Raw genomic sequence first — 20,343 nt, 5'->3', positions numbered from 1 at the left:
ATTGGCTCGGCGGGGAGAAGGAGGCGGGTTTTTTGGAGGGGAAGCCACCAATAGCGGCGCGGCCGCCTCCGCGCCGGTTTTTTCAAACGCGCTCAGGCGCCGCTTGAGCGGGCGCGGCACCGCCCTTTCCATGCAGCGAGGATTGACAGCACGGCCGCCCAATAGCAGCGCGCGTTCCCGGAGCGCGCTCCAATCGCGAGGCGGGGAGGGCGGGGCGCCGCGCCGGAGCGCCGGGCGGGAGAAGATGGCGGTGCGGCGGCGGCTGCTGCAGGAGCCGCTCATCGGCGGCGTCATCACGGCGGAGCGGCCCCCGCCGGCCCCCCCCGCCCCGCCAGCGCCTCCGTCCCCATCCCCAGCGCCGGGGGAGGCTCCGCTGCGGCGCCGGGGGCTGCGTCCCGAGGACTGCGCCGTGTTCCAGTGCCGCGGGTGCCGGGCGGTGCTGGGGGACTCGCTGCACCTGTGCGCGCAGGAGGAGCGGCGGCTCGGCCTCCTCGCCTGCCTCAGTCAGTGCCGGGGCGGGACGGGCAGGGCAGGGCCGGGCCGGGCGCGGTGCTCATCCCGGCGTCTCTCCTCTCTCCTCAGGAGTCACCGGGGACGTGGCCTGGGAGGACGCGCTGCTGGTGGGCCTGGAGGGAGCCCTGCTGGGCTGGTGCGTAGCAAGGCCGCCTCGTCGCGTCCGGATTAGTCGTGTCTCTTTTTCTGTCACGATAAAACAGCGCTTTCAGTAAAAAACTGATTGTTTTCCTCCTCCTCACAAGGCGGTGCACTGCTTTGGCACGGAGAGCTTTCAGATCACCTGTCAGAGGTGCAGGCATCGCCCTGAGTTCACCACACACACCTGATCTTTACAACTTAAATATCCACATATCATGTTTGATCTGTACAACCTAACTCATTTTGAGACAATGCGCTGTGGATTTTTATCCCTAATTGCGACTTCACTTATTACACGGATTTTCTTAGACAACGTGCCCAACGTCCCATGTTCATACACTCTGTATTATTTAAGCATAAAGCATTATATTCTATCTTACTGTCTCAATGAAACTTTGATTTGATGTCCTCTGACATCTCCCCAGTATCCATGGTTTCATAAGTTGTTTAATAACGTTATTTTTCCATTTTTCCTTTTAGTGCCTACAATGCATTATACTGTCGGTCGTGTGGCTTGATGGTGGGCTTCATTCTTTATTCTGCGTTCAGTAACCTGGCTCATCTCCGAGGCTTATTTTGTTTCTTCAAGGACAGCATCCTCTGGTGAGTGTCCTGTATGTTGATGGTCAGGGATTTCATGGGAATTTGCAAGTTTTTAAAGCAGGATGTACGACGAGTCTGCAGTTTACAAAGCTGCTTTACTTTTGACTGAGAGCATTGATGTGGGATTTTAATATTCTCTGTGTTTACATTGTTTGTGTTGGCATGACTCCATGTGATTTGCCTTAAACTTTTTGAATGTCCTCACATTACATTAAAAGTTTAAATTTAGTTGTTTCCAGTGCTGAAATCTCCTTCAGTTCCAGATCCATTTAACTAATGTAAGATATCAAAACAGTTCCATGATAAATGGACTTCATTATAGAAACTGTAAATTATGATTGGCTGGTAATGAGGGGATCTTATGATTTGAAAGTAACATATTGTTTTTTGGTTTTTGTTTTTTAAATATTTTCGTAAACAATGGAGTACTTCAGGGAATAATTTTATATCTGTTTTAAAATCTTGTTAAATAATCTTTATAAACAAGGAATACAATTGTGTGATCTTTTTAATTGTTGTTCTTGTTGTTTTTTTTTCCCCTTTTCCCTATTTGTTTTCTAGCTATCTTTTAAAAAACAATATAACAATAGAAGCATCTAAGGTGAATTTTCCTGCTTTGACCCTAAAGGAACAACTGGGGAAAGTAAGGTTTCTACATGACTTTGTATGGAAAATAGCAAGAAATACTATTTTTGGATATTAGCCAAAAATATGGATACAATTACCATATTTGCAATGCTTAGAACTTACCAAGTTCTATCTAACTTTCTGACAAAAGGTTATTTCTTAGTGAATACATATGTTCTGTGCTACTTCAGTGCTGTCATGAGGGAATGGGACTTTAGATTTTGAAAACAAAAATAATGTTTTTCTAAATGCTTCTAAATATTACCAGTTGTGCTGTCCCTGGAATTGAAAAGTCACTGTTGAATGATAATAATAATAAAAAACCATAATACTCTGTTGTTAACTTGAAAAGGATTCTAGCAGTGTTGTATTTACAGCTATGTAAACTCAAAACAGCACAACAACATCAAGTTGTAGTTTCAGAGACAATACAAGATCCTCTCTTCTTTTTTGATATTTAAATTGGTTGTTCTATTATATAATATGGTTATTTGATAACTTAGTAAATTGTTTGTCCCATAGTTCAAATATAGTTACTGTATGTAGGAGACAGCCAATGCATTGGGTGTTTATATGCTTACTTGTTCCTTTTGTTCATTTATTTATTTTGGTTTCCTTTCTAAGCATGAAAATGGGCCCACAACATCACTTAAGTTTTGTCATCCTCAAGTGTGTTATCATAACAGACAGGCAGATTGTTCAAAGATCCAGTGTTAGAATAACATTTTTCTCTAGTTTTACTATTTTTTTTTTTTCTAGCTGAAAGAAAAGCTTGTGATGGTCCACATGCGCCTAGAATTGCTGATAAAGAAGATGGAGGAATTGAAGCAAAAGGACATGGCACAAAACTATGGCTCTGCATCAGATGCAGTTGCCCTAATGCCAGGATATGCAATAGTCAAGACCAAAAATAATAGGCCATTTTGAAGAACTACCTGGGCCGTTTCTACATCTCTACTGAGTTTGTTCGTTACGAGGAAATAATGCAGCAGAACAGGTTTGAGAGAGCTGATCATTTGCTCTGTCTGTATACAGAAAGAATTGGGACTTAAATGCACCTCTTTTTCTGAGGGGAACGGCTGAAAACCTAACGTTCTTAAGCTGTGCTCAGAAAAACGCGTAGCTTTTGGCTGCTCCACGAAGCTTGGGCTGTGAGCCACTGCCTTTGATAGATGTGAGCCTTTCCGTCCAGGGTTGAAGCTGTGAAAGCAAGGAACAGTCTTTTCTTCCCTTTTACTTCTGGTCCATCACAGGAACACTGCTCTCCTGAAGCTGTGATGATCTTCCTGCTGCCTTCCCATGGCCTGTTGAGATGTCTTGTAAAAGTTACCTAATGGGTACTTATTAGCTTTGCTTTTTGATTGGGTTGTGCTTTTTTTCCAAGCATCTAGAAAGTAATTTGATGGAAAAGAAAGAAGGCTACTTACCCCTAGTTACTGAGACAGAGTATCTTTGTCCCTACTTCCTGTTTGTTGGAAGACTGGGGGGTCCTTTTCCTCCTCCATCTGCTGCCTAAAGGGCTGATTTTTGAAACTGTCTGTAAAATTTAATAGGTTCATGTAGCAGTCTGGAGAGGGTTGTATTTACTTGATCAGATTCATTCCAGTGATTCAGTTTGCCATTGCCTTTTTTCTGCCTTCCATATGTGATTGGCAGATTGCATTGTGTTGCTGATGATACGAGCGCTCTCTGTACTTCATGGCCTTATTTTACAAATAAATAACTCCTGTAACAGGCTTGGAGCAGAGGGGATGAAACTCACTGCAAGGCACCTTGCAGCCTTATGTGGACAGCTGGTATTTATGCTACTACTTATGTTCAGTGTGCTGGTTTTTGATTAAAAGTCCTCAATTGTCTCCATTTATTCTGATTAAGCAATAACAATATCAAGAGCTATTCTGCTGGGAGAGAAGCAGCTCCCTCTGTTAAATTCTAACAGTACCTGCTCTCTAAATGATGATTGTCATCATCAGTGTTTTACAACTGTGACAGGTGTAAGCACAGAAATGCAGTACTTCTCAATGACAGCTAAATTTGGGCTATCAAAAGTAACTACCTGAAATAAATGTTACACTCTAGTAAGATCTGCTTCATTGCCTGTAATGACTAATGCTATCATCTTCTCCAAAATGTGCTCTATGAATCTTTATGTTTATAATGAACCTTTAACTGGAGAGCTGTTCTTCTCAACAGTTGTCACTGTACATTCATGTAAAGTTTGGAGTTGCATATTAACTCATTATTAAGAACCAAGACTTTTAATTTATTTTTATAATACTTCTGCATTATGTTTAACAGCCTCTTTGTCTTTAACTGGGGTTTTGTGACTAAACTCACCTCGTGCAAATATCCTTCCAATCTCATATAAGTGTTTTCCTTTGTAAAACTTCACCTTTGTGCTACTTTTTAGGTGTCAGTTCTTCTGTTGTATCAGTCCAAGAAACATGGTAGGTAATGGTACTATTCACTTCTGCCCTTTCATTCTGGTTTCTGCATTGATGTTTTTCTTGTTATACACTTCACATTTCTACTGTGTATAATAAGCGTAAAATTGTCTTCCTTTATTTAGCAAAGTATGCACCCCTAAGAAGAAAAGAAAGTTGTCAGTTGCATTTTTTTTATATTATCTTTACTGTTGTAAAGACGACTTAAAGAATAAAAATGCTGAAATTCAGAAATACATATCTTGTGTAATAGCGTGAGTTGTAAGCTTTTAAATTGTATTTCACTAGTCTTTGAACTGGGAAGACCTCAGTTCCATTGAGTCACCCTGCAGTCCTTTGTGTCTGTCAAATCATGGTTCTTGTTGGCACTATTGCCTGTTGCATCTGCTGACACTCACAGCAGTAGAGTTCTAAATAAAACCTGTTTCAAGAAGCAACCCACCTTAACTTACAAAATGCAAAATAAGTGCAACAGCATCTTTACTAGTTTAGGCTTAACAGTTACTAAGACACCAACTTAAACTGTAGTCTTAGGTTTTAAGTGATGTTTAAATTTTTCTTCCTAAAAGATTTGATTCAGATTTTGATCCTACAGTCTGTCCCAGATTCAAATTCCACCTGAATCTACAACTGAGTGATGATTTTTTTTTTTTTTCCCTACTGTGGAACCTAATCTCCTCTAGCTAGGCATCTTGAGGGCTGTATTGATACTTTCAGTGCAGCCACAGTCAGTCTGGCTCAGGAAGGAAGGATTCTCTTTAAATAAATACCTGATTTAAAAACGCATCTCAAGGTCAGGCCACAGCTCTCTTTATTCTTATGTGAGCTAAAGAGCAGCTGTCTTCTCTGAGAAAAGCAAGCAGAAAATGGAACAACTGAAGGTGGTATAGCAGGTTACTGAAGTAGCAATCATACAGTGAATCTTTTATAAGCTCACATAAGGGTCAGTAATCCCATAAGAGGTTTTGGAAAGCTGGTGGTGTTGGGAGCCATGGCTTCTTCAGCGTAGTCCTCATGAGGTGGCATCTTGCTGCTGTGTTACAGCACTTCCCAAAACCGCTTTCAGCAGCAAGGAAAGTTGTGCCTCCCTGTAGGTTGTGAAATGCCAACCACCAAAGGAATTTGAGCTGCCAAAACTATAAACAATCCACATATATGTGAAACAGTTTTGAGAGTTACTCCTTTTAGGTTGTCTATCTTGCAAGCAACAGAAGCTTCCTGCTACCATCTAAAACAACCTTTGAAGCTTCTATTTGTGAGTTGCCTGTCTTGAGTGGAGTGCCAATTTTTCTTCAGCTGCCTTCGAGGAAGTCGTAGACTGTTGTGTCTGAAAATTGCTGAAACAGCTGGATCCAAAGCTGATATTCAACATATGCAAGTTTAGCTCAAATTGTTAAGCTTTGTCAAAGGCACAGCAAGTACATCTCAGAAGCGGAAGCAGTTTGCACCTCAATGAAGACACAGTGCATTGTACCTTGGTTAATCTATCTGTTGAACAAATGACACACCAGGTTTTAGTGCATTCTCAGCCTGTGCTGCTTTATTGCTAAAAAAATTTGTATACAGGTGCAGAGTTTCCAAGTTCATTTTTAAACAGTTCCTCTTTACAGCGTCAAAAGAATAAAATCTTATCTTGAAATCCTCAAAGATGCATAGATATAAAAGCAAGCTGCCTTTTGGAAAAAAAAAAAATCAGAATTTGCAGGGAAACATTCTTTTACTGTTACCATGTAAAATGTGTGCAATGGGAGTATGTAGTGATACCAGTAATCTCCACTAGCCCATGTGAGCAATGCCATCAGAAGTTCAGTATAAGAAGTCTTCTCTAACCACTTTAAGTATTAAGATAATTTTTAAGAAACTATAATTAATACTTCTCCTTTGCTGTTGTATTTCTCAAAAGGAGGATATCTTCACTAAAGTCCTACAATAGCTTACTTCCCCAGGTTTTATATTGAAAGGGATAAGCATTAACAACAGATACAAGTGCTTACTCACCACACAAAAGAAAACATGTAACAGGGTTTAAAACCACATGAAGTGTTCAAAAGAATATCCTCTAGGCATTAGGTGGCCATGGTTACCTGCCACGCCAAGCCCTTTTTAGAAATAGACTCCCTTTTAGCTTGAAGAAGTTGGCTCAAAGGATTTAATTTAACCTAACTTGATACTGTAAAATAGTTAAATATTCTCTAATAATATTCCTATCTTCATTTGGCAATTCTTGTATATCTAGAAAGCATTCATGAGAAAAACACAGCCCCCATTCTAAACCCAAATCATGGTGCTTTATGGATGCTTGGCTACGAAGCATGATCAAGATTTAACTCGACACACAATTTCTTCCTCCAAGACACTTCCTCTTTCTGCTTAAGAAAGGGGACTGAGCCTCTGTACATGGAGAAGTGTTCTGCACAAGTTAAGCCCACCTACAAAATTAAACTAAGCTAAAAGAATGGAGTTCTGCAGTAACATGCTAGTATTCTATGTGATTGAATACTTTAAACTAGGAAAAGTGTAAGTGACGTAGACACTGCCACACATTCTATGTTATTTTCAAACTGCCAGCAGAAATTCACTGCAGTACCCACTAAAAGACTTGGAAAATATTACAGAGAGCACAGTAAAAGTTTACGGAAAAATGGCACCCAAATTCCCTTATATTTAATACGTGAAATAAAGAAAAAAAAGACTATATTGCAACCTGTGTTGCAGAAGATAAAGACCTTCAGTGATCAAATCTCATTTTCTGTTTTTAAAAATCTCTTTGTCAAAGAACTTAAAAAATATACAAGATTACCAGTATTTTCAGGTTCGTTCCTGCAGGTGCCATTATTGCTGGCTGGTACCAGTATGCTTCAGTACAGCTGCCTATGTGGCTAGAGAGTTACCTGAAAATACTGTCTATTAAAAAGCTATTCAACACCTGAAATATTTGTACTGTGCTTATTAATTTCAGTCTTCTCCAAATAATTTCTCTCACTATGCACAAGCTTATCACCTACTGTCTGGCAAATACTACACTCAATTTGAGTCCGTTGTTTCTGTTACTGTGGGTTTTACCAGTTGCTCCCCCCCTGCACCTTGAAAGAAACTCTGCACCCTTTTCCTTGCTACAGCTGCAGCAGGTGAGAAACCTCATCTCGCCCTTAAACATGCTTAGTCCATGCCCTGCTTTTTACATGCTCAGGGCACTAAAATGAACCAGGCAAGAGGTTATAAAGGCGAGTTCTGCTGATCCTGGTTCCTGATTTACAGTTTTGGTGCCATGCTTCTGTCCCTATCTATACATTCTGCCCCTTTCTCTACAGAGGCAGCACATTCTCTAAAAAAAAAATAACGACAAAAAGAAAAAAACAGTTTGAGAATCAAAGTTTGAGAATCAAAGCAGGAAGTTCAAGCTATTGGTATATTAATTCCTATTGCTTCGTTATGTATAAATGCATATCTCAATTTACTGGTAATAACTACATTACACTAGACATTTTGAATCATGCATAATTAGAATACTAGCTCTAAGATTTGGTTTGTGGGCCTGTGCCACTTTCCTTCAGTTTCTCCATGCACTTCTTTATGCCTAAGGCATCACAAACTGGCCTTCTTTTATTTGACCTGCAAACACACTCGTTTGGAGGGGAAGAGGAAAGAAGCAGATAAGACTTACACAGGACACACTGAACAGTAAGTTACCTTTTATCTTTAACCTTAAATGTAAAGCCTTAGGGAATCTGTCTATCCTATAACCTGGTACATAGGCTCAGAGACGGAAACACGCTCCTTGCTTACGTCAAGTACACCTACGCTTTCTCTAAAACTCAGGAGATAAGTGCTGAGCAGACTGAAAGGGAATAGAAAGCAGAATTCCTGGGTAGTGTTCTGCTCTGTTAAATGAGACACCCTGGTTCAACTGCTGGCTTTTGTGTGCCAGTCTAAGTGCTATAGGGGCAATACACTGGATCATTCAGTAAAAGAAAAGCAGGGGAATCTAACTCGAACTGCCATTTATGCAGCTCTGTACCTGAACAGCAAGCAGGATTATTAGGTTTTGAAGGAAGACAAAACTCTTTCCTAGGGAAGTTATTGGTAAAATTGGTTATCCATCAAAAACTCTTCTCTTCCACCCTTCTCTGCTCAAAACCACTGTCAGCTCTTGTCAATGTAACCCTTGCATAAAGTGTCAATGTCCTGAAGCAAGGTACAATTTGTTGTCACTCACTATCAAGTTGTCTGCAAACCATTTTTTTTTGTCCTAAATTTGATAATTATGCTCAGTTGCAGAAGTTGCAATCCTCAAGCTGCAATTCCCAACACAAGTACTGGCTACATCTTCTACAGCAGAACCACTGGGTAAGGGACAGTACCCACACGTATCACCTGCATTCAGTAATGCCAGCGGGGTCATGGCAGTAGCGGTCACTGCACTTTTGATACCCCACGCTGCAGTGTGGGAGCATGTAGCACTGCTACTTAGTTTTAGCAGCAGTGAAATCAAGGGGTTTGGAGCAAAAGGCATACCGTAGCATGACAGCTGAAAGGCAATGGGGTTTCCTTTGTGGCTGTGAATACTGATTTTTAATATAGTACCCCATGGAATTCAGATCACTATTAAATCTGAACTGGGAAGAATACGCAGATAGCTCGCCTGGTTACATCAGTCTCCATTTCCCTTCCTACCCCCTTCTCTAAATGAATAAAGCCTTGAAAATTTCTACTCAGCCGCAAAGTTCATACTTCTGAAGTCTGAACGTGACCATGTTTTCATTATTAATTCATTATGTAAATGTACTTGCTGACCACAGACTACAAGAAAGTTATAATTTATTTAATGTAATCAGATCACAATCAAATTAAGGTTCCCTGTGGCCAGCTTCCAAGTTTATCAATAATGCAATAGCTGGAATTTAAGCTGATTATAACTTTCCAGATCAGTTAGTTTTTCATACACATATTAGCCAACACTTAATTTAGATATGCTCATGCTTATCTTAATTACATTATGCTGTAGAAACATTCACAGCCCTTACCAGTCCCACTATCAACTTACAAAGAGCCAGAAGGCTTCACCTATGGAATTTCAGAACATCAGAGGCTTCCCTTCAGCTGGAAGTTACATTCCAAACTCCTTCAACTTTCTAGAAGAAATCTAGCCAGATAGATCTCAACTTCTGATGCAACACTTCTGTTAGGAACACACTATTATCTGCTGGGCCATGCTGTCTCTATAGATCATGTATCTGCACGGAAAACAGCATCAACTATGGACATTTTAGCACTTCTGGGGCTCTTCTATGTAACCCTTTGATCGCAGATACTTTGCTGGTACAGAGGCTACAGCTGTAGATCAATATCCCTTTCTGTTACCGGAGGCTTCACCGTACTTGTCTCTGCAAAACTTCAGGCATTAACAGAAATCAATGGCTTGAAATAGAGTGTTTAGCAAGTCTAAAATTATTTTTGCTGCAGGGTAACATTTTTAGTATCCTACAATTGTCCTTTGGAATGAACAGATGTTTTCAGTGTCAAATAATTAGATAATGTGTGTTTTTTTTAAAAGGCCTGTTGCTATTTCAGGTTGGTCTTTTTAAACAAAAATAAGTACCACCTGCAATGAAATGCATTCTAACTTCAGAACCAAGTTCTTTCCACAGTCCAGTATTTGGAAGGGTTTAGTTTCCCCTCAGAAAAACTGAGCAAGTGCTAGACTATAAAAAAGGGAAACAAGCTACCCTTTCAGAAAGAACTGTCTGCGCTTCCCCCAGCACTCCCTGACAGTGCTTCAGATGTGTGACAAAGCTAAACAGTTTGTTTTCTAATATCAGGTTCATTAACTAAGTATTCAAGTGCCAAATTCCCTCCAATGAGAGGAACATTAAGAGGAATTCACCCATCTTAGGAAAAGAGACTTTTCATGCAACTCCCTGCAGCACAGAGCGCCACAAACTTATTTGGTTATTACCCACCTACTCTACTGTACAGTCTTGCTAATGCAAGTTATTTACTATCACATGCAAAACAGTTATTGCTACTAAAGTTCTATTTTCTTATTAAATCATCTTATGGCTTTGTTTGCATCAGGGATTCTTCCCCCTACATACTGTGCTATTTTGCATTCCAGTTTCAGAGGTATTTTTCAATTGATTCTCCCAAGCACTAAACTACTTTATTCAATGGTACAGCTACTTCTGTTCAGAATTGAACCTAACTCTGAGCACAGGTCCCCCAGAGCTCTGCTGTAAATGGCCCAACCACCCAGTTTTCTTGAAAACTTATTAGATGCAGAGGGTCGGGGTGGGGGGTTTGTTACATACATTAACTCTGCAAGGATTACTGGTTTTGCACCAAAGAACATGCTACTTGATTAATTACTTTAGCGATACATCCTATTAAAATTACAAAACCAAGCTACCCATTCCCTCCCTCCTCCTAGTGGCCATTTACAGGCAGGTCTCAGGGAAAAAAGATGCAGTATCCTCTCTAAAGTGACAGAGAATTTTGTTCTTGTAAAAGAAATGTGTGAAGAGCAACACTGGTATCAAATAAGACTTATTTTTTCCTAGGAAATGAGAGAATGCCATCCACAGAGCATCACTCATCTCAGGAATCATACCAGTCTCTTATTTCACCAGTCCAAGCTGCCCATTGCGTGCTAAATCATTTGAACATTTCCTGGTCTAAACTTTCCTTCTGAAAAAAGCAGAGGGAGAGACATAAGTTATTAAATTTGAGATTAGAGCTGGAAAGCAATACTGGAAGTTACCCAAAACACAGGATATTGAATTCTCAACAATACAGGGGTGGGGAATCTATGACTAGATATAGCCTGCTGAACAGATGCAGTCTGCAATGTTGGTTTTCAACAGCCCTTAATCCTATTATATTCTCTCTTATTAAGATGTGTGTAAATGCAGGATCCACCAAAGGTGTTAAAAGATTCAATAGGACTTCAGGAGAAAAAAAAAAAAAAAAAAAAAAGGTTTTCCATTCCTGCAATAATGGACAAAAGTATTCTACTTATAATTGGAAGAAAGCATTTTGCAACCAGTAACTAACTTAGTAGATGAAAAGGATAATGTTTAACTGGTTTTAATAATTATGTAATTGGATTTGTTGTTTTTTTTTTTTCCTACTTAACAGATTTTGTAAATAATATTAAGGTAGTAGAGATGTGCACAAAACACACACAAACTCTTTATCACATTCTTAATTCTGAGTATATCGTAGGATGGGTAATAATTAAATGGAAAATGCTGCTCATAGAAGAAAACACCTTCAACAAAGACTAAAATGAAAAGAATCACTGGTGACAGAGATGAGAATTCTGGACGCTTACATACACTAGTTTACTATTGCAGTTGGACAGAAATACTAAAAACAAAGTTAAATATGACTCTATGAAGCCCATTAAGTGAATGCATTCACTTTCTAAAGATAGCATTACCACTGTCACAGGGAGGATACTGCATATTTAGACCATGTTTGTGACATTTCTACTGTATCCTTTCTATTGTTAATTACATTATCATCACTGCTTATTAATAAATTTGTCACTCTGAAATTGTAAAAATACTACTAGGCTCATGCACTGATCCTAACATGGCACTACTGTTTGCTACAAAGCACTAATGCTTATGGAACTATACACATCTCAAAATGGAAGACATTGGTGATTTTGTTGTTTTCAAACAACTTGTAACATCATTTTGTCCACAAGTATTAAAATATATATATGTATATATATATGATCTATTGCACATGCCCCTTGTTTTTGTAATCTTTCACATGGGAAGATTTCCAACCAACATAGAGAAAAAGTGGAGCAAGAAAAAGTAGGTAGGCTGAGGCAGCATTTCCTAACACAGCACTTTTATAAAGAAGCTGGCTGGAAAGGTACGGCTGTGGGGGTCTTCTGGGCATGCATTGTTGGAGTATTGGTTCTGTGAAAGCCACAGATCTTTAGCCCTGCTAAAAACGTTATGTTCTAAAAGTAAACTTGAAAGCTTATGTTCTTACGTTATCTGGGTTAGGAGTCAGGAAAAAATTGTAGGTTTGTTGTTGTTGTTACAATGCAGGGTTACAAAATGTTGAGGGTTATTCTTATGGATGTGGAAATCAAGTAACGTGAATTGTCCACTCTCTAGTCAGAAAAATTCTTAGTTTTTGTACATATCCACAGAAGATAAAAATACATTCCTGTCCCCCAAGTATTTTGTCACCCAGCTATGCAAGAAACAACTGCTAGCTCTAATGTCGGAAGGACAAGTATGGGCAAAAGGAAGAAAAGGAATTTCCCACATTTAGGATCAGATGTTTCCTATACCAGATACCTTCCAACAACATATAATCCTATGATATTAAAAGTATTTTCCATCACTTAGAGATGGATCCTGCTTCTACAGACATCTACATTAAATCCTATTGGTTTCAACAAAAGCAGGACCTAAAATTAAGTGTGCTTTTCTAGTTGCATCTAAAACCAGAAAATTCAGACCATTTTCAGCAAAGACATCCTATATTCTTAAAAGAAATCAGGCCAAGTTGGTGGTTGCCTCACCAGGATTAACGTAACTCATCTAAACTAATAAAAGAAACGGCTCATTGCAATGTTGCATACAATTTTAGTGCACCTCTCTGCTCATTACAGTTGGCATTATTTTGATACACAGTGCCTTTCCTATTCTCCTTAGCTTTCATGTCTGATCTTTGCTTCTTGGAAACAAACAATGGATAAAGCTGCCATTAAATCTTACAGTTACAATGCAAGTCTATACACAGATCTAACTTTACCCCAAAGACCAGGATCACCACCAACACTCATCCTTACTCTGCTGTGGAACGTGGTCCCCATAAAATTCCACTACATTTTAAGTATCGCAATGCTGCCCTCGCAATCTACCATGAAGATTTAAGAAGGATTTCAACTGTTGGCTTTTTCAGCCATTTTCAGGCTGTCTGGCTCTCTCCAGCAGTTTTCTAAAATGAAAAATACAACAAACCAAAACAAAAAAACACTCCACCCCCCGACCACGCTATTATTTCCCCAAACCTATTAACAGAACCTATATATCTTTATTTGATCCAAATTTTAAAATATTTTAAGCTAGTAAATCACATTTTCTAAATCACAAGTGTGGATTAAGGTGCAGTAAGAGCTCCAGACTTGAAATGGAGATTTCTTTTTGCCAAGAAACCTTACTTGCCATATACCATACCATAGCAAGGAGCATGTGAACAGTACAAACTCCCACCTCAGAATGATCGAGAATATCCTATATAATCACAAATGATGTAGACAAAGAATCTTGTGTAAACATAAGAACAACAGATAGCGCCTTAGATTGGGAAGGAATAGGGGGAACCAGAAAAAGGCCCGGCCTAAGCATTTCTGCTCTCCGTCAAGCCATACCTCTTACATGGCTACCAGCTCGTTCTACCGGGCCTAGATGATGGAAACATACAGGTCATCTCAGTTCTCAGTCACAGAAGAATAAAAAGTATCTGATTCCATCAGCAGTATGAAAAGCTGAAACTGTGGAAAGGAAGCTGAGCGGACAAACCGCAACTTTACACCTCCGGTCTCTTCCATCCCACCAGTTAATTTCTTTAAATAAAGAAAGAAATTCTGCCCCATCTTTTCAACTGTAGAATGTTCCTTTTGCTGCTAAGGATTTATAAAAAGCCAGAAGGAGAGAATGATGTAACACAAACCTAATCATTATCCTGTAACCCTGAAGGTCTTTAAAGCTTCATTTTTCTTTGCTAAAAATGAAGTGGTGCAGAGTAATTTCTCCTTCTGGTGCAAGCTCTTCATATCCAGCACTTACGTGGGTTTACACATGCAAATCTACATTTTGATCACAGATTGGGATGATGCTGTTACACGCTATAGACAAGGTGATTCTGCTTTTGTTCCTCTGCATTAGCTGCTTTATGTGAGTTGACATCAAGACATCTATCTACAAAGTCAAGCCAGGTTCCTGGGCTACAAAATACCTGTAATGGGACTTCTCCAATTGTTTGCTAAGTTTCTTCTGTATGTCAGAGCAGAAAATATGTCCTCGTTTCCTGCTGAAACTTTTCATACATGTCAAGTTTGGCATGGCAATGCATGCAGACACTATATATGCCAGGAATTCCAGTATGACACAGTGAAGAACTTATCCTTCCTAAAATGAAGAAGGAGATAGATATCAGAACATCAGCTTCCACTTCCATCTGATTTCAAAGTTTTTCTCATTTTAAAACAGAATGCAGAAAGCTGGATGAAGAGCTGGCACAGAAGACATTTCTTCAGGGAAACAAACGCTGATTTCTGTTACTCTGCTTTTGAGTTTTGATACAGCAGCAGGGTTGCTTTTGTGGGAGAAGTCATCTGGGGAATTAAGCATTGGGTGAGATGGTTGACGCAGGAAGTGAAGAGATCTTTGTTCATGCAGCTCCATGGAAGTGAAGGACAAGTTTTTGCTTGCTAGGAGAGACATGTCCACATCTCACAGCCTACAAGCAAGCAACAGGACTATCATCTTCTTAAATTTCAGCAAGGATCTGGAATTCCAAAATGAAAGAGAGGAGAGGTCAGGAGACAGAATAAAATACATTACACATTAAAATGCCTGCTGGTTCATTACTTTAAAAATCTGAGCCTAACGGAAAAAAAAAGTTGGCTTCACAAACTGCAATAATCCCCTGTTCTATAAGGTTTTATATCTAACTGTGTATGTCCATAAGCTGGCTAATGCAATACTACAGAAATGCTGAACTATACGCCTACTCAGAAGCAGTGCACCCAAAAATATACTGGTGTTAACAAGCTCTGAGGCTTCATAACTGTGGCTCTGACACGTAACATGGCAATACTGAGGTATTCACCTAAACACACACAGAATCATCAAATGGTTTGGATTGGAAGAAACCTTAAAGATCATCTGGTTCCAACCCCGCTGCCATGGGCAGGGACACCTCCCACCAGACCAGGTTGCCAAAAGCCCCATCCAGCCTGGCCTGGAACACCTTCAGGGATGAGGCAGCCACAGCTTCTCTGGGCAACCTGCTCCTGTGCCTCACCACCCTCTGAGTAAAGAATTTCTTCCGAATATACCCCTTGTCCTAACACTACGCTCCCTGATAAAGAGTTGATCCCAACCCAGAGAAGAAAAGGCTCTGGGGAGACCTTATAATGGTCCTCCAGTACCTAAAAGAGGCAATAGGACAATGTGTAATGGCATTGCACACAGAGAGAATAAGTTCTGCTATAGTGGGTCACAATTCAAAAAGACTACAAACAATCACCTAATTACTACAACACTGTCAGTGCCGTAGAGGAAAAACACACTTATGACAGCTGTAAAATCCACAGATTAGGTCCTTTTTTTTTTTTTTTTTTTTTTTTAAACCTATTTCTCCCCTCTTGTCCACAGTGTAGACATACTTCAACAACCGCTGTCTTGTCACTGACCTCCTGGCCTTTCACCAGTGGCACACCTGGTACTGCCTAGTCACCGAAACTGTTAAGACATGGATTTTTTCCTTTAAGTTTGATGCCAGCTTGGATTAGAAGGTAACATGAATGCAATTCTGCATAGTGCCAGGAAAAAAAAAAAACAAACTACCACTCTCCTGTACAACAATGAGTGATGTGAAAGAGGAAATGTTTTCTTTGGTTTCTCTTTCTCAAATATAAGTGCATGAGGACACATCATATTTTCTACCTCCTTCCTCTCTTTTCTCTGGCCTTTCGTTGACTTCCTTTTATTATTCTAATTACCTTAATCCTTTAGTTGATCAAGTTCAGAAATAATCTTCTGGCGATAATTTTCAACTCCTGTGTTAGAAGTAGTGAGTAGACTATGGAAATGGCAAAACACCACACGTCACCATCACTTGCTCTCCGAGGCACTCAAATACTTCAGCTGATCATAAGCTTGACCATCCATGCCCATGCTGATGGGTCTTACTCTTGATATGAAGATGGTGAAAAGCAGACCTGCGGAGCTGCAACAAAACATATAAAAGGTTTGTAGCAGAGCCAAGGATAGAATCTAACACTCTGTTATATACCTTAACTACCAGAATATCTTTGCTTAATTTACTGGGGAAATAAATAAATAAATTGAAATTTTAGACTTTGATCGTTATCCTTAGAATTTTTGAATTTACTTTCTTTGACTTGATAACTGACATTTGGTTACATTATTGTTCTTCCACTCCTAGTGTTTAACAAATAACAAACCTTTAAGATCACTACTCTAAGCTAATGCAATTGCACAATTAGTGTCTCTTAGCAAAGTAAAATGACAGCATGGAACAGGTGTTTTGTAACTTTCTAAGCATTTATTTTTGTTAAAATATATATAGTTAAGTAGAGGTTTATTTCAAGTCAAGCACAAGCTGAAAGTTGACGCTGTGGCAGCATTCCAGTTCTCTGAGTGTCCTAAGAAAAAATAAAATTTCAATAACTGATTTCTTGGTAAAGAAAAAAAAGAAGGGGAAGGGAAAGAAAAGTGACAAGTTTAGTATTGTGTATTTAGTACCTAAATAACCTTATGGCTTTACTCACCATCATTTTTCACCATTCAACATTCTCTTTGGGGAACCTAGAAAGAAAGAGATGAACAAATTAAATTTGTATCTATGAAGCTCTTCAGATAACAGATCATTACATGCACAAGGCACAGAAGATTATCTATACCTTCTGGGAACCAGCTAACATTGTCAGATAGTCTACACTAAACATGTTGATGTTACTTTTCAAATGTTTACAGCCACGCTCCTCTTTCAGAATAAGGAAAAGGATGGTCAAGTGAGTCACACCTAAGTAGCGAAGATCCAAGATCTTGTTCCATCCTCTTGTCGTCAGTTCTCACCCACCCAATTCAAGTCCTCCCCCAAGAACCTGACAAGCACTATGAGACCTCAAGACATTAAGGAACCAAACGATTCACAAAAAAATTAATTTGACAATTATCAGTTACATATCATACATAAGCTTACATATCAGGCTGATGGAAATGAGACAATTCCCGGTGCCAATCTTTGAAAAGTTAGGTTTTCTTTTTACTCATTCTACACCTTCAAAATAACTGAAGTCTTGTTTTGACCTATTGGGCAGTCATATTTCTTTTGCTCTACAGTAACTACAAGTTAATTTCCACGAACTTTGGGGGGAAAATAAAGTCAATCTACTGACACAACCAGCACATGAGAAACGGAAGGGATACTACAATGAAGAGTATGCAGCTATGCTACTAAGTTTCACCACACCCCTAACACAGTTTTAAGTTACCCAACAGATCTGGCTTTCCAAAATGGTTCCAAAAATTTCCCAGTGTTACCTCTCTACACTGTCACTTGCCCCCACCTCTCTCTCTACTTTTAAAAAGGTATATAAATCCACTCTATGCAGCACTAGAGCAAACTGTAGTAGAACTGGAGAAAGAAAGGGAGTGCCTGGGCACGGAGGCTCCAAACAGGACACAGAAGAAGGACAGGGCTCTCAGGAGGGCTTGTGTTGCCAGGACCCCACATAGCAATTCCTCCAAACCCCAGCACATCCCCCTGCAATTTTAGAAGATGCACAGATCTGGATACAGAGAGGGACAGGGTGGAGACACAGGTCACCGTCACCTCCAACAGTGTACACTAGGGCTTATTGGGAACACAGAAGTCACCAACCTAGGAGTCCAGAGGACACGCTGATGTCCCTTGTCCTCTGCAAGGGGCCCCTGACTGCTGGACACATGGCTTAAACACCTCTGCTATGATGCCTGGCTGGCAGATAGATGTCTTGGGCATTGCTTATGAGATTATGAGCCTAAGACACTGTAACCTGTTTTGTTTCACTTTTTATTTTAAATAAATTCACCCTCTCCTCCTATGAGGTTTCCAATGCATATTTCCTATGCTTTTAGCACAATAGGGTAGGAATAATAATAATACTTCCTACAGCAGGAGATGACCATTTTACAGCTGAGATTTCTATTCCACGATACACACACCAAAGGGCCCTTTGAATGCTGTTTAAGCAAAGAAACATCCCTACCTGCACATCCCATTTTAGAGAGTTTTTGTGGTTCTTTTTTAAATCAATCCTCCAAAGACTGTGTGGGCCTCTGTATCTTGCATTCAGCTAACCGCCAACACATCAAGACTCCTTTCAAAGCTCGTTCCGTTTCAAGTTTTTAAGAATGAACGTGGGAGGTGTTCAAGAGAGACTCCAGACTCTTCACGGATTCAGGCAGAATGCTTAGCCTTAGTTGGCCCCTGCTTTTTGACACCCTTGAGATGAGAGGTTACCATCGTAAGAGACACAGCTTACTCCTGCAAATCTCTGTATTGCACAGGCTCACAGCACTGTGAGCAAAATTTTAAAGCAGTGCACAGAGTTGGTTTGACATAGCCAGGGTAACAGAAAACTCTGGTTATTTTTTTGATGCTAATTCTTACAGTTCTTAAGCATTCAAAGCAATTAAGAATAAATATTAATCCAAGTGTACTTACTTACTGCTAAAAATACTGTATAACTTCACATGAAAGAAAGTTGACAGCTTATTATTCTTCTAACTATAGCATAAAGCAGAGTTATCTTTGTATGTAACGTGCCAAAGGCAAATCCCTTGGCATATTCTAACAGCTCACACGCAGACCTGTACACGTAGGCATTCACCAGCAGCAGCACACTGTGCCTTAATGCTGTGTTGCCCGCGAGCTGCTATTACCAGGTGAATAACATAGCACAAGGCACAGATATGTAATATATCACACGGTAAAATATTCCTTTGGAAAATTTTCTCTTAAGTGGCTACCGCTTTCAGAAGTAGTTGCCACAACCACACTTGTTACGTTTCTTTTGCGTTATTTTATCGGTTACAAACACCTTCTTTATCGGTTATGTAGGATAACAGACCACGTCTCTTCAGGATCTGAAGCTGTGCTTCTCATTTAGGTGCTTTAATTATTATTATTTTTTAACTTTTACCTGACATTCACACTGAAAACGCAGCCACTCAGGATAACGCGATGAACCAGAATTCTCAAGCACTGCTCTAAGACATAAACCGCGAGGACTCCCACGCTGGATGGATCCCTCCGGTTTCAGGAGGGCTCCCCCCGCTCACAACACGGACCCGACCAGCACCGCTCCGTGGCGCAGGGCACTCCGAGCGTGCCGCCCGAGCACCTCCGGGCGCCCCAGAGCCGGGCGTGCAGGCGCTGCCTCAGGGAAAGCCCCGGCAGCCGCCCCGCGCTGCCCCCGCTCCCCTCAGCGCGCCGCAGCCCCGCGGCCCTCCCGGCCGGCCCCTGAGGGGTGAGGGCGGCGGCCGGCCCCGCTCGCAGCCCGGGCCCCCAGCGCAGCGGGAGGCCGGGAGCCGCCCGGCCGCACCCGCTGCCCCCGCCCGGCCCCTCGGGCGGCGGCGGGCGCTCACCTGAGCGCGGCCCGAGCCGCGGGGCCCGGCCGGCCCCGGCCGCTCCGCCCGCTGCGCTCACGCCGCCATCTTCCCCTCCTCACCCCGGCCACCCGGCGGGGGGCTCGCGGCGCCCAGGCGACGCCGGGCCCGCCCCCTCGGCCGCCAGCCTATCGGGCGCCGCTCCCGCGCGTCTACCCGCCAGGCTTCGCGGCTGATTGGTCGGCAGCGCCGTCCATCGCGGAGGCTCGCCGCCCCTCCGCGAGGCTTTCCCCTCCGATTGGCCGCGCGGCGGGCACACGGCTGCCAAGCGAGTGGCTGCAGCCGCGCGGGCGGGGCCGACCGGAGGAGAATCCTCCGGTGACCTCTGAGGGGATTTAAAGGGGCCGCCAGGCGCTGAGGGGGCCCTGCGGCCCCTCAGGGACACCCCGAGCGCCCCGCGGGCCCGCCTCCCGTCACGGCGGCGGTGTCTGTGGCACTTGCTGCCTTTATTTATCTATTTTGGGTTAGAGCAGCAATAATCTTATACTTGAGCTGCGCTTACCCCCTGAGGAACGCCGAGGACCACCCGCAGGCAGCGGCGATGCGGTGCTAACGGCCCGCGCTGCTGGAACCTTCTG

At 41.5% G+C, this 20,343-nt stretch overlaps 1 protein-coding gene and 1 long non-coding RNA gene across 3 annotated transcripts; one reads left to right on the top strand and one right to left on the bottom strand.

Annotated features, from left to right (window-relative positions):
* The first annotated feature begins 244 nt into the window (after positions 1-244).
* On the top strand, positions 245-4,614 carry OIP5 (Opa interacting protein 5). Its single transcript, XM_032187993.1, has 5 exons — positions 245-503; positions 583-649; positions 1,135-1,257; positions 1,819-1,900; positions 2,644-4,614. Exons 1-5 carry the CDS (start codon positions 245-247, stop codon positions 2,809-2,811), a joined length of 699 nt encoding a protein of 232 aa, XP_032043884.1. The 3' UTR covers positions 2,812-4,614.
* Positions 4,615-5,846: 1,232 nt separating this feature from the next.
* Positions 5,847-19,850, bottom strand: LOC116490018. Of its 2 annotated transcripts, XR_004253330.1 has the most exons (5): positions 19,745-19,850; positions 18,364-18,599; positions 16,882-16,918; positions 16,090-16,316; positions 5,847-14,870 (listed from the first exon to the last, which is right to left on the bottom strand). It is a non-coding gene; the product is annotated as an uncharacterized LOC116490018 (long non-coding RNA). The 2 variants fall into 2 exon arrangements; XR_004253329.1 differs by lacking the exon at positions 18,364-18,599 and having other exon boundaries at positions 19,745-19,843.
* Positions 19,851-20,343: the final 493 nt, after the last annotated feature.

This window comes from Aythya fuligula, chromosome 5 (genome assembly GCF_009819795.1).
Source record: "Aythya fuligula isolate bAytFul2 chromosome 5, bAytFul2.pri, whole genome shotgun sequence".
In the NCBI taxonomy this organism is placed as follows: Eukaryota; Metazoa; Chordata; class Aves; order Anseriformes; family Anatidae; genus Aythya; species Aythya fuligula.
Note: the sequence above shows the minus strand (reverse complement) of the source record. Positions and strands in the feature narration are given on the sequence as shown.

What these genes read in the sequence shown, in the direction of transcription:
- OIP5 (XM_032187993.1), top strand. Translation starts at nt 245, where the DNA reads ATGGCGGTGCGGCGGCGGCTGCTGCAGGAGCCGCTCATCGGCGGCGTC. An exon ending in TTCAAGGACAGCATCCTCTG is followed by an intron (nt 1,258 to 1,818) that starts GTGAGTGTCCTG and finishes TTTGTTTTCTAG; the next exon opens with CTATCTTTTAAAAAACAATA. An exon ending in TAAAGGAACAACTGGGGAAA is followed by an intron (nt 1,901 to 2,643) that starts GTAAGGTTTCTA and finishes TTTTTTTTCTAG; the next exon opens with CTGAAAGAAAAGCTTGTGAT.